This window comes from Capricornis sumatraensis, chromosome 12, assembly GCF_032405125.1.
Source record: "Capricornis sumatraensis isolate serow.1 chromosome 12, serow.2, whole genome shotgun sequence".
Lineage (NCBI taxonomy): Eukaryota > Metazoa > Chordata > Mammalia > Artiodactyla > Bovidae > Capricornis > Capricornis sumatraensis.
In genome coordinates, this window is record NC_091080.1 from 84,964,269 (window position 1) to 84,977,114 (window position 12,846).

General features: G+C 37.2%; 1 protein-coding gene across 8 annotated transcripts in view; it reads left to right on the forward strand.

Moving 5' to 3' along the window:
• The window catches only part of PCCA (propionyl-CoA carboxylase subunit alpha), a 378,400-nt gene that overhangs the window by 62,940 nt on the left and 302,614 nt on the right, over positions 1 to 12,846 (forward strand). For all 8 annotated transcript variants that reach the window (XM_068984257.1, XM_068984256.1, XM_068984261.1 and 5 more), the window contains one exon: positions 1,877 to 1,930. In XM_068984257.1, the coding sequence (XP_068840358.1) occupies positions 1,877 to 1,930 (54 nt within the window). The remainder of the gene's footprint in view (positions 1 to 1,876; positions 1,931 to 12,846) is intronic.

Below are 12,846 nucleotides of genomic sequence, written 5' to 3' on the forward strand. Positions count from 1 at the left end.
TTCACACCAGGGAGCAGTTTTAGTTCATTTCCAAATTTGCTAGGAGAAGGGGGAAAAAAAAATCCCAATTAGTTTTGAGTATTAACCCTTTCAGTGTGATAATAGTATTTAAAAAAAAATGTTTCATAAATAAGATCCAAAAGACCCTGTCTTAAATTGTTTTAATCATTCAGAAATTATCTGTGCCTCCTTATACTTCCAGAAATAAAATTGCAGTTGGTAATTATTTGGGTTTTTTTGGTCAATGGAATGTACATGATTTACATGGAGAAATTGGCAATTCTCTCCATTCCCAATTCTGTATGAATGGAGTGGAATCCAAGGAAAAAAATAGTTTCTGATTGGCCATAGTGTTTTATTAATATTGTTGCTGTGTGTGTGTATATGTGTGTATCAGAGAACTAATTACATATAATGTTGAAAACCTCTGCAGAGTTATCTGAAATTGGATAGAAGCAGCCAGTACCAGCAATTAGCCTGGAGTGTTCCAATTAGTGGGCACATTTCTTTTGGGAAAAAACCCAGCAACTTTTACTAAGATGCCTGTTTGAAGAAAAAACTGAATTCATGACCCCCTATTATAGATGTTATAATTTATTAGCAGAGTTAGTGAAGGTAAAACTCTGCTAACCTGTAAAGATAAAACTCTCTTAACTGTATAGTAAAACTATAGATTGCCAGAATACAATCTTTAGGTAAATGTTTATATAAAATGAAATTGTTGGGGTGAAACTCCTCTCATATGTTGTAGTAGTGTAAATTACTCTGTACCATGTTCATAAAGCTTAGTTTAACATTTAAAAGATCTCAGATGTGAAGATACTTATGTGGCAGCCTGGATGGGAGGGGAGTTTGGGGGAGAGTGGATACGTGTATATGTATGGCTGAATCTCTTTGCTGTCCACCTGAAACTATCACAGCATTATTAATTGCCTATGCTCCAAAATAAAATAAAAAATTGAAAAAATAGATTAAAGTTTAAAACTGAGGGGAAAAGATCCTATCTTTTTATACCAAGTTGATCATGTAATTGCAGAGAAAAAAAATTCAGGTAAAAAAAGAAATTTCAAATGCATAGATACTTCTAGATTAGATTATGATATTGGCTCACTTAGAAATTTGACATGTAGCAGAATTATTTTCCTAGAAGTATGTTTAATACTAATAATAGGGTGGCTAAATTTACATTTGGTCAAATTTACTTGGTTAGAACAGGATGGTAGAATTTAAGTTGTTGCAGTGTGGCTTGTGAGAGAGGAGAGCATGGAGTGGTTGTGATTGGCTGAGTGGAATGAGGAGGGGAAAGGGGGCAAATATTAGAAGAAAAATCCAGAGTATGGTGAAAGAGTAAAGTCAAACGTTGATTTCAGTTAGGTTTGATGAAAACTGATCATTGGGTAATGGCTGAGTATGTTCATATTATCAGCAATAAAATACATTCATTGGCTTAGTAGCCAGGGTGTTGGAAAGTAGCAGTTTTTCTGGTACTATAAAGGAAGGGGAGTTAAGAGTTTCTTGTCCATCTTGTGAAAGGTTTCCTTTAACATAACTCTTTGACCTACCATGTTTATGACCAAAGTTGGTCTCAGGAAAAGTGGGGGAGTTTGGGTGGGGTTGACTAGCATAGCCAAGTGCAAGTAGGAAGGTGTGTATGTAGCCGGCCCTGACTGTGGTTAGGTCAGAAGCAGCGTGCTGCCAGTGATTTCTTGGCATTTGGGTTTGAACTGAGTTAGAGATATTCAGGATGTTAGAGAGGTCAGTAACCTTACTCGAGAGCCCTTGAACAATAAATGCATTAACGTTCTCTTTGTTTTGCTTATTATAAAGGTTTTGCAAATCGATAAAACTGAAAGTGCTTTTTGTTTTCATTTCTAAGGTACATCCAGGTTATGGATTTCTCTCAGAAAACAAAGAATTTGCCAAACGTTTGGTAAGTTTGTAGTTAGCGAGAAACTGTTAGCTTATAATTCAGAAAGCAGTGTGATGGTGTTGCTTTTGTAAACGTGGGTAGTGGTGAGTTATAGACTTTTAATTGACCCCAAAATGATTCTTTGAATATAGTTTGGGAAAAGTGAAGACTTATTCTAAAGTCTTGATTTGAAGAGTAAAAATGGAAAAGTTGTAAAATCATCATTACACATAATGAATGATACCTAGTTTTTTACACATTGTGTGGACTTTGACTTTTAAAATTAAACATGTCAGACTTTTAGCTAAATATGTCAGGAGTCCAGTGATTTATTAATTATTGCACCATAAGCAGGAATGTGAAGCCAGAAGTAAGATTCTGGTATTTGTCCCTTTGCCTATTATGACATTTAATATTAAATCTTACTACTGCTTCTTTATTGTGGGAAAAGTTTTTTTTTTAATGATCTGAGTATCCTGCTGATACCATCATCCTGACTAGGCATGTGAACCTGTATTTGCTATTAAACTGATTTTCCAAGTGTGTTTACATCTACATTCAAGATGGTACTGAAACCTTAGTTTTTGGGTACTAAAGTATGATATTGAATAATGCTTCAAGAAACTCCTTAGATCAGTGTTAACTTAATATTTTAGTACATTATATTTTTTTCTGCAATATGCTTGTATTTTGTTCTTCTGTTGATTCAAAGTTACTTTTGAATGCAATTACCATTTTGAAGATGTTATTGTTGTTCAGTCGCTAAGTCATATCTGACTGTGTGACCCCATGAGCTACAGCATGCCAGGCTCCCCTGTCCTTCACTATCTCCTGGAGTTTGCTCAAATTCATGTCCATTGAGTCAGTAATGCTATCTAGCCATCTTGTCTTCTGCCGCTCCCTTCTCCTTTGCCTTCAGTTTTTCCCAGCATCAGAGTCTTTTCCAGTGAGTTGGCTCTTCACCATCAGGTGGCCAAAATATTGGAGCATCAGCTTCAGCATCAGTCCTTCCAATGAATATTCAGGGTCAGTTTCCTTTAGGATTGACTGGTTTGATTGCTTTGCAGTACAAGGGCCTCTCAAGAGTCTTCTCCAGCACCACAATCCAAAAGCGTCAATTCTTTAGCAGTCAGCCTTCTTTATGGTCCAGCTCTCACATGTCTACATGGTGACTGGAAAAACCATAGCATTGACTATTTTCACTTAAAATTCATAAAGTTAATTTGGACAAATCTAAAGATCATAGAGTTCCAGCTCAGAATGATCTGTTTCAACCAATTTACTTTATAGATTAAAAACTAAGGCCTGAAGAAGTTGTGACTTGAGCTCACAAAGATGGCTAATAGTAAGAAATGTCTGGAGAGGGCACATAAGGTATAGGTATCTGAGGGTCCAGATCTCCCAGGTTTTGTGCAGTATATCCACACTTTCCTGTTTATTACTTTTTATTATCTTGTTTGAAATTTTGGCTGAGGTTCTGTCATTATGTAAGAAAATGATTTGAATGTATTTTAAATGTATTTGTACAGTATGACATATTTAAGTTTGTGTGAATGAGGGGTCTCTAAACTGTGGTCCACAGGCCAAATGCAGCTGCAGTCTGTTTTTGTATTATAAATTAAGTTTTATTGTCACACAGCCTCGCAGCGATAACAGGTGAGTTGTCTGTGGCTGCTTCTGCTTTAGAACAACAGGGTTGCAGAGCTGTAGTAAAGACTGAATGGCCTGCAAATAAATATTTACAGTATGGCCCTTCATAGAAGAAGTTTGCCAGCTCCTCGTACAGAGGAGTATCTGAGTCTGGGAGAAGTGAAATGCTAATATGTTCATTCATGCATTTATTCAGTCATTAAAAAGGATTAGTTGCTATCTTATGTTCAAGGCATTTAAGAATGATATAAAATTGCATCAGGTGTGTGTCCTGCTCACGAGTAGCTCACAGTCATGCTGTGAAAAATACGTCAGGTACTCACATGACTTCAGGGAGGAAAGTGTTATGAAGAAGTTCAGACTCTCTGTTAATGAGGATAAGATTGTGCCATTGGGCGTTTCATGTTAGAGAAAAGAGGAGAGAATGTGTGACTACCCTCCTTTCTCATTTATCTTTCTATTTTTATCTGCTCCATTTTCCTTTATCCATGCTATGCCTCAGCCAAGCCAGACGGAGCGCTGTTCCCAAACGTGGCTGGCTCTCTCTGTCCCATCCTTCTCACCACTGTCCTCAGTGGTCCCACCCATCCCCTCACTCCATGTCTCCAACTGCCACCTCCCTCTGAAGGCACAGCTCATGTTACCTCTGCCAGAATAGTCTTCCATGTCCCCCTGGTGAGAACTAGTCTTCCTCTGTCTTCTAGAGCATTGACATTTTCTTTCTTAATTTCTTACTTGGAATTGAAATACCACCTTCCCTATTATGTTAAAATTGTTTCTGTATTTTAGTCTCTTAAAATAAGAAACTTGGTCTTCTCATTCTTTGATTCTCTTTTATCACCTAAAGATTTCTGTGTAGTAAATTCAGTGAATGTTACGGAAAGATTCAGGAAATATTATTAGATGAAGAATCATAGAATAACCTACAAGAAAACTTTCCTCCTGTGACAGAAGGGATGGTTTTGTAATGGGAAAGTGGTATTGCCGCATGTTTTTATTCACCGTGAAAACATATCGTGATGATGACTAATCTCTTTTTGTACATCATGGCAAGATTCTTACTTGGGATATAATTTTCCTAGCATTAAAACTTTTCCCATTGACCTGTGCCATTTAAATTATTCCTTTTGAAATGTCTGGCTATAGCTGCCAAATTCTGTAAAAATAGCAGAATGACATAAAATTGCTTACTGATTTTGTTACTCATATCAACATTGTGTGGTTAGTGATTAGCCATTGAAATCTAATAGTTATTATCTCAAATTGGGTGTATTAGAATCTGTTTTCCAAGATAGTGGTGATAGACTACTGTGTTGGTGACAACCTTTGGCAAGAAAGATGAGCAGAACATGGAAAAGAAATTTTTAAGTTTAATTACTGCGGAGTTCCTTTTACTGTAATAGTGTGACTTATGTTTGAAATTTAATCAAATGTGGAGAGCCCCCCCCCCCACCGTTAATTTCTGGTTTTGTATTTGTTTTATTGCTGTTCAACATCAGCATAATATTTACTTTGTTGATAGAAAAGATATTTGTTCTTTATCATCTTATACATTGTTTTTAGTTTACAGCTTTGAATAAAATGATTTCTTAATTTTTTTTCTGATTTATGCAATTTTTTTTTTGCTTTAGAAAGTACCATGAATCAAATGTCAAAAGCATTCTAAACTTACATATTTTTTACAAGGCTAAGTATTCTTTATGCTTAACTTACATGAAGTGAGATCAGATTATAGAGTATCCCTACTGCATATAATTTAAACAAAATCTTGTTTCAGCCCCTGGAAAGAGTGGTTTAAAGATTAAATGAGATTTAAAGAGATTTCCTGGGGCTTCCCAGGTGGCTCAGTTGGTAAAGAATCTGCCTGCCGATGTAAGAGATGCAGGTTCGATCCCTGGGTAGGGAAGATCCCCTGGAGAAGGAAGTGGTAACCCACTCTAGTATTTTTGCCTGGGAAATCCCATGGACAGAGGAGCCTGGCAGGCTACAGACCATGAGGTTGCAAAAAGTCAGACCGAGCGACTGAGCACGCATTGAAAAGATTTCCTAGTATTCTGTTATCTTTCTGTTTTTTATATATGTATATTTTCATATTATCATATCATATTTTAATGTAGCACAACATTATAAGTTGCAGTAGTTGCCTTTATAAGAAATTCATGTTAGATTTGATAATTTGCGTCTCATGTATGGGTCTTAGCCATGTATTTAAAAGATAAGTGTATATATGCATATATACAGATAGTGCATTCTATCCACAATGCTTAGCACTGAGGGTGGAGAGAGGAACTGTGGGAAGCAGTTGAGGTATGATGATTGTATTTTTGTCTCTCTTTGTTGGAGACTGTTTAGTAAGATAGAGAGTATAAAAAACAATAGTGAGATGGATTTTTAAAATCCATTGAATTAACCAAACATTTAAAAAATAGCTATAATATCCAGTGTAGGCAATTGAACAGGAAGCGTCTTCTTGTTCATGGGAGTGTAAATTTTTTCAGCTCCCTTTTTCCTTTTTGTTCCAGAAATTTGCTAGGATTACCAAAATTACTTATACATTCTTCGACTCAATAATTCCACTCTTAAGAATTTCACCTACAAAGATATACTTTAAAAATGTTCATTGTAAGGTTGTTCATAGTAGCAAATTTTGGAAATAGCTCAATTTTTTTTCCTTTAAACTGAAGAGAATAACATCTACCCTGTAGGGTTGTTGTAAAGGTTAGAAACCACGTGTATAACGAACTTAGCACAAAGTCCGCCATTACCAGGCAGATCACCTTATCATTATAGGTGTTAGTAATTATTACTTTAGTCAATAGAGCTATTAAAGAGTTTTTTTTTTTTTTTTTTTGAGAATGAGATAGTTAATATTAGCATTTTTTGGGAAATCTGATATTATTTTCATGTGTATTTTGTGAGTTTAGGTGTTTTTCCTGTTGAGATTAATAATCTGATAATATTATATTCTTGTACACACATGCATGATTCTGTAGTCTGCAAAATACTTTCACCTTGACCTATATGATTTCATTTAATTCATGCGACCATTTAACAAAAAGAAATCTGAGACTCAGATGCAGTGATAGGCCAGCAGTCACACTCTATTGGTAAGGAACAGAATCAGGACTTGACCTCAGTGGGATAAGCATAAGTGCATAGAGCTTAAAAAAACCCTGTACCATGAGTTGCTTAGTTGAAAAGCGTCAGAAGCCAAACACTGAAGACCAGATACCTGTAGGAAATTTAGCCAGAACACACAGAAATCTGTCCCCCCAGTTTATAATAACAGAGGTAGCACACGATCGGCTTGTGTAGGAAGAAATGTGAAGAAACCCTTTTGCAAGGTCATAGGTCTTCAGTTGCAAGATTGTAACCCACAGTGTGTAGGAATTGTAAAGTGTGTATTAAGTACTTGGCAACTGATACTAAAATTATAAAGTTAGCAAGTTTGCCAATGACTTTAATAATATTTTTGTTCTTAAAATATTAAGAGTGCATTTAAAATAATCCATTTTATGCCCTGTTCACTCATATTTGAAAAAAAAAAATTTTTGAGTAGGAAAAAAAAAGCAAAGACCTTGCAAACCCAAAGTTGTTTTATAACTCTTATTTTATCTACATAGGTTGTGATGTGCGTAGCTCATGGAAGTATGTTTTGTGTGTGACTTAATTATGTATGTCATGGCTTAAAAAGGTTAATACTACACTGTATTTTATAGACATCTAATTTTAACTACATAACTGCTCTTAACATTATTAGAAATTTCCGTTTTGGACACAGGTCTATGATTTTACTATACTAAAATAAAAAAGTTTTGAGAATGTAACGTCTTAAGAAACTTAAGTCACATGTATACATTGAAAAGGAAGGTTTCTTCTATCTGTGAATGTCTGACCCCAGCCCCTAGTTTAAATCCCTAGTGGGTACTGCTGCTACCAAATGTGTATTCTTCTAGAGTGCACGCATGCATTTGTGTTAGCCTGCTAGAATTTGCTTATAAATTTGTTATACAGGGCACTCATATTTGCTGAAGTAAGATTTTGTTTGTTTTTAAGAAGAGAAGTGGGGCTCCCCAGGTGGTTCAGTGGTTAAGAATCCACCTGCCAATGCAGGTGCTATCCCTGGGTTGGGAAGATACCCTACAGGAGGGCATGGCTACCCACGCCAGTGTTCTTACCTGGGGAATCCTATGGACAGAAGAGCCTGGCAGGCTACAGTCCAGGGGGGTTCCAGAGTCAGACTCAACTGAGCCAGTAAACTAACAAGAAAAGAAGTGGCACAGAAATTTTCTTCCCTTCCCCCAGACTTTTAGAAATAGATGTGGAACACCTACATTGCAACATTCCTACTTAATCTTTCTGACAATGTGTGGTATCTTATGATTTATATCAAAGAGAACAATCTCAGAATAAGTGCCTTGCCCAGTGTCACATAGCCTGAAAGTGAGAGCATCAGTTCAGGTCAGTTCAGTTGCTCAGTCGTGTCCGACTCTTTGTGACCCCGTGAATCACAGCACGCCAGGCCTCCCTGTCCATCACCAACTCCCGGAGTTCACTCAGACTCACGTCCATCGAGTCCGTGATGCCATCCAGCCATCTCATCCTCTGTCGTCCCCTTCTCCTCCTGCCCCCAATCCCTCCCAGCATCAGGGTCTTTTCCAATGAGTCAACTCTTCGCATGAGGTGGCCAAAGTACTGGAGTTTCAGCTTTAGCATCATTGCTTCCAAAGAAATCCCAGGGCTGATCTTCTTCAGAATGGACTGGTTGGATCTCCTTGCAGTCCAAGGGACTCTCAAGAGTCTTCTCCAACACCACAGTTCAAAAGCATCAATTCTTTGGCGCTCAGCCTTCTTCACAGTCCAACTCTCACATCCATACATGACCACAGGAAAAACCATAGCCTGAAAATGAGAGCATAGTATCTTACAAAAGTCTTTGTTAATCCCAGTCTCAGTAAATATTGTGAACTGCTTCTAAGATGAACTGGAACTAGATGGAATTGTTAGTGTTTTGTTTTGAATTGACTGCTTTGTCTGGCACCTATTTTAACTGTTGGTGGAAACTGTTTCTCTTTTGACTCCCTGTCCCCCCTCTAATTGGTGTACCATTGTTAAGGTCTAAAATCAGAATATTTCTTTTGGTTTTCTGGTCTCCTGAGCTAGGATGCCAGTGAAAGTAACTCTTGGCTTGGATTTGGTGTTACAGGTAAAGTGAGTTGGGAGAAACTACAGAACAGTCACGGATGTTGGCGTCCTCTCAGGGATCTTCTGTTGAATTCACAGTGTCTTCCTGAATTTAGAGGAGAGATCTGGTGACTGTCCTTCATAACGTAACGTGTGTGGGACGTTTGAGGACATGGTTGAAAATGCACTGGCTTAGAATTCAGCTTCGGAAAGATGATACAGCCTAGAAATGCTCTAAATCGGATGCCTGAGAAGGAGAAATATTCTGTTTTTAGGGAGTCTTTAGGGCAGATTCGTTTAGAGTTATGGGGCTTGGGGGTAATTTCAGTAGGAAGGTTTCTTTCTCCGTTTGGCTTGAGGTTAAAACAGTTGGAATTTTATACTCACACTTTTCTCCGCCCTCTCCTTTCTGTCTGCTTGCTTGCTGGTATTACCACCGTCTGGAGTCCGCGTTAAAGTTCTTACTCTGCCGGTTCGGAGCTCTGTGATCTTGGACAAGTTGCTCAGTGTTTGATTTGAAAGACTGATGTCCTATGCTTTCTGTTGGCAGGGCTTGGTTTTCTCCATCTGACTCATGTCTCTTGTGGCCAGCGTGTAGTCACGCCACGCTTTTTCAATCCTTCTGATCATCTGTATTTTTTAATTTTAATGTTTGGCCTTATAAAGTTTTTGGTTTGCCTCAGTCTTATTTTCTTTAAAGACAGCTTTTTTTTTAGAGATATAATTTATATCATAACACTCACCCTTTTATAATGTAAAAACAAGTTATATAACTATTGCCACTATGTAATTTCTGTAGAATCTATTACCATTTAATAAATTGCCATTATGACTGGGTTTATGTCTAACATTTTATAAAATTTTGTGATTATCTCCTCTTTCTCCATCTTTCCTGTCTTCTTTGGGTTATTTTATTTTCTGGAATTCCATCTTAAATTGTTCAGTGGTTTTCCTAGGGATTACAGTATACGTCCTTACTTTATATGGTCTACTTAGACCTAGTACAGTATTATGCCATTTCACGTACAATGTAGAAATTTTGCAGTCTCATAGCCCACTATTTCCTTCTTTCCATCTCCATTCTCTGTGTTGAATTTCATATGTGTTTCATCTGCATATGTTATAAACTCCATGGGAAAAATGTCATAATTTTTCCTTTAAATGTTTTTTGAAGTGAGTTAAGACATTTCCTTCATTAATGACCCAAATAGCATTCATTCACTTGAAATTAACACTGATTTTTGTTTTTGTTCTTTTTGTTTTGGTTATGTAGAAGAATTATTAAGTTCATTTTTTATAAACTTTACCTTTTTGTCCATTTTTAAGTGTACAATTTGGTGGTATTAAGTATGCTTATTGGTACACTGTCTAACTATTACTACCTTCATCTCCAGAATTCGTTCATCCAGAACTGAAACTCTCAACCCATTAAATAGTAACATTCTGTTTCCCCTACCCCTCCTACTTTCTGTCTCTGAATTTAACTGCTCTGGGTAACTCTTAAGTGGAAAGAAAGAAAGAAAGTGAAGTCGCTCAGTTGTGTCTAACTCTTTGCGACCCCATGGACCGTAGCCTATCAGGCTCCTCCGTCCATGGGATTTTCCAGGCAAGAGTGCTGGAGTGGATTGCCATTTCCTTCTCCAGGGGATCTTCCCAACCCAGGAATCGAACCTGGGTCTCCCACATTGCAGGCAGATGCTTTTACCATTTGAGCCACCAGGGAAGCTAGTAGAATCATACAATATTTGTCCTTTTGTGACTGGCTTACTTCACTTTAGCATAATGTCTTTACTCCATCCATGTTGTAGCATGGGTCAGGATTTCTTTCCTTTTGAAGGCTGAATAATAGTCTGCTGTATGGATATATACCACATTTTGTTTATCCATTGTCTGTTGATTATCACCCAGTTGGTACATGAGTAGAAGGTAGAAATTACCCTTTTTAGTTTTTTTGTATCATTCAAGAAGCTTTCAGTACAGGACTGTTAACTATTCTTTAGATGAGAGAAGTTGCTGAATTAAATTTGGAATTTTGAAAATAGAAAGGGTATTTGTGAAGCCTCTCTGTAGTACACTGTTGTAATGCAGTTTTTAACATAGTAACTTTGTGATCTCTATTTTTATCCATTTATTTGTAACTCTTATACTTAAAATTTAGTGGAGAAGATGTTGTTCTCATGAAGGTAATAGATTGAGGATTTTGTGGGACTAAATGAAGTAACATTAATTATCATGGTTACATATAGTTAATGATTCTTACTGCCCCACATACATTCTAAAATTAGGCTTTTCAGTGCATGCTTTCTAAAAAGGGGCAAAGAGGCAGAAATAATGAGATGATTCTGGGGCTTTGTTTTCTGACTGGACCTTATCTAAAGATACTGTTACAAAGTTTTTGAGGTGCCATACTGAAAACAGTGTGTGGCATGCTAATTTGCCTAAGCAGAGAGTGTTCCTTTCTTGTGTGTGTGTACTTCCCAACATGCTTAGGAAATGTGTGCACTTTCTTAGCTTTTTATTCAGCCCTTCACGTAAGAGTTGGTTATTGAATGCAGTTTTTTAAGAGAAATAACCTTAATGACCCAAGTCAAATCCCTTATGATTATTCAGTGGAAGTGACAAATAGATTCAAGGGATTAGATCTGGTAGACAGAGTGTGGCTGAAAAACTATGGACGGAAGCTTGTAACATTGTCCAGGAGGTGGTGATCCAAACCTCACCAAGGAGAAATGCAGGAAGGCAAAGTGGTTGTCTGAAGAAGTCTTACAAATAGTTGAGAAAAGAGAAGCAAAAGACAAAGGAAAAAGAGAAAAATATACCCAACTGAATGCAGAGTTCCAGAGACTAGCAAGGAGAGATAAGAAAGACTGCTTAAGTGAACAATGCAAAGAAATAAAGGAAAACAGTAGAATGGGAAAGACTAGAGATCTCTTCAAGAAAATTAGAGATACCAGGGGAACATTTCATGCAAAGATGGGCTCAATAAAGGACAGAAACGGTAAGGATCTAACAGAAGCAGAAGAGATTCAGAAGAGGGGGCAAGAATACATAGAAGAACTGGGCAAAATAGTGACCATGATGTTGTTACTCACCTCGAGCCAGACATCCTGGAGTGTTTAGTCAAGTGGGCTTAGGAAGCATTACTAGGAACAAAGCTAGTGGAGATGATGGAATTCCAGCGGAGCCATTTCAAATTCTAAAAGATAATGCTGTTAACATGCTTCACTCAGTATGTTAGTAAATTTGGAAAACTCAGGAGTGGACTGAGAAAAAGACTGGAAAAGGTCAGTTTTCATTCCAGTCCCAAAGAAAGGCAATGCCAAAGAATGTTCAAACTACCATACAGTTGCACTCATTTCACATACTGCCAAAGTAATGCTCAAAATCCGTCGTTAGGTTTCAGCAGTAGGTGAACTGAGAACTTCCAGATGTACAAGCTGGATTTAGAAAACACAGGAAGCAGAGATTTTGAATTGCCAACATCCATTGGATTGGATTGTAGAAAAAGCAAGGGAATTCCAGAAAATCATTTGGTTCATTGATCACAACAAACTGTGGAAAATTCTTAGCGATAGTAATACCAGACCACCTAACCTGTCTTCTGAGAAATCTGTGTGCAGCTTAAGAAGCAACAGTTAGAACCAGACATGGAACAATGGACTGATTCCAAATTGGGAAAGGAGTATGTCAAGGCTGTATATTGTCATCCTGTTTATTTAACTTCTGTGCAGAGTACATCATGAGAAATGTCAAGTAGATGAATCACACACTAGAATCAATTGCTGGGAGAACTATCAACAGCCTCAGATATGCAGATGATACCACTCTAATGGTGGAAAGTGAAGAGGAAGTAAAGAGCCTTTTGATGAAGGTGAAAGAGGAGAGTGAAAAAGCTGGCTTAAAACTGAACATTCAGAAAGCTGAGATCATGGTATCTGGTCCCATCAGTTCATGACAAGTAGATGGGAAAAAAGTGGAAATGGTGACAAATTTTATTTTCTTGGGCTCCAAAATCACTGCAGATAGTGACTGCAGCCACGAAATTAAAAGATGCTTGTTTTTAAATCAGAATATTTCCTTATAAGTACAGTGGCTGAGAAATG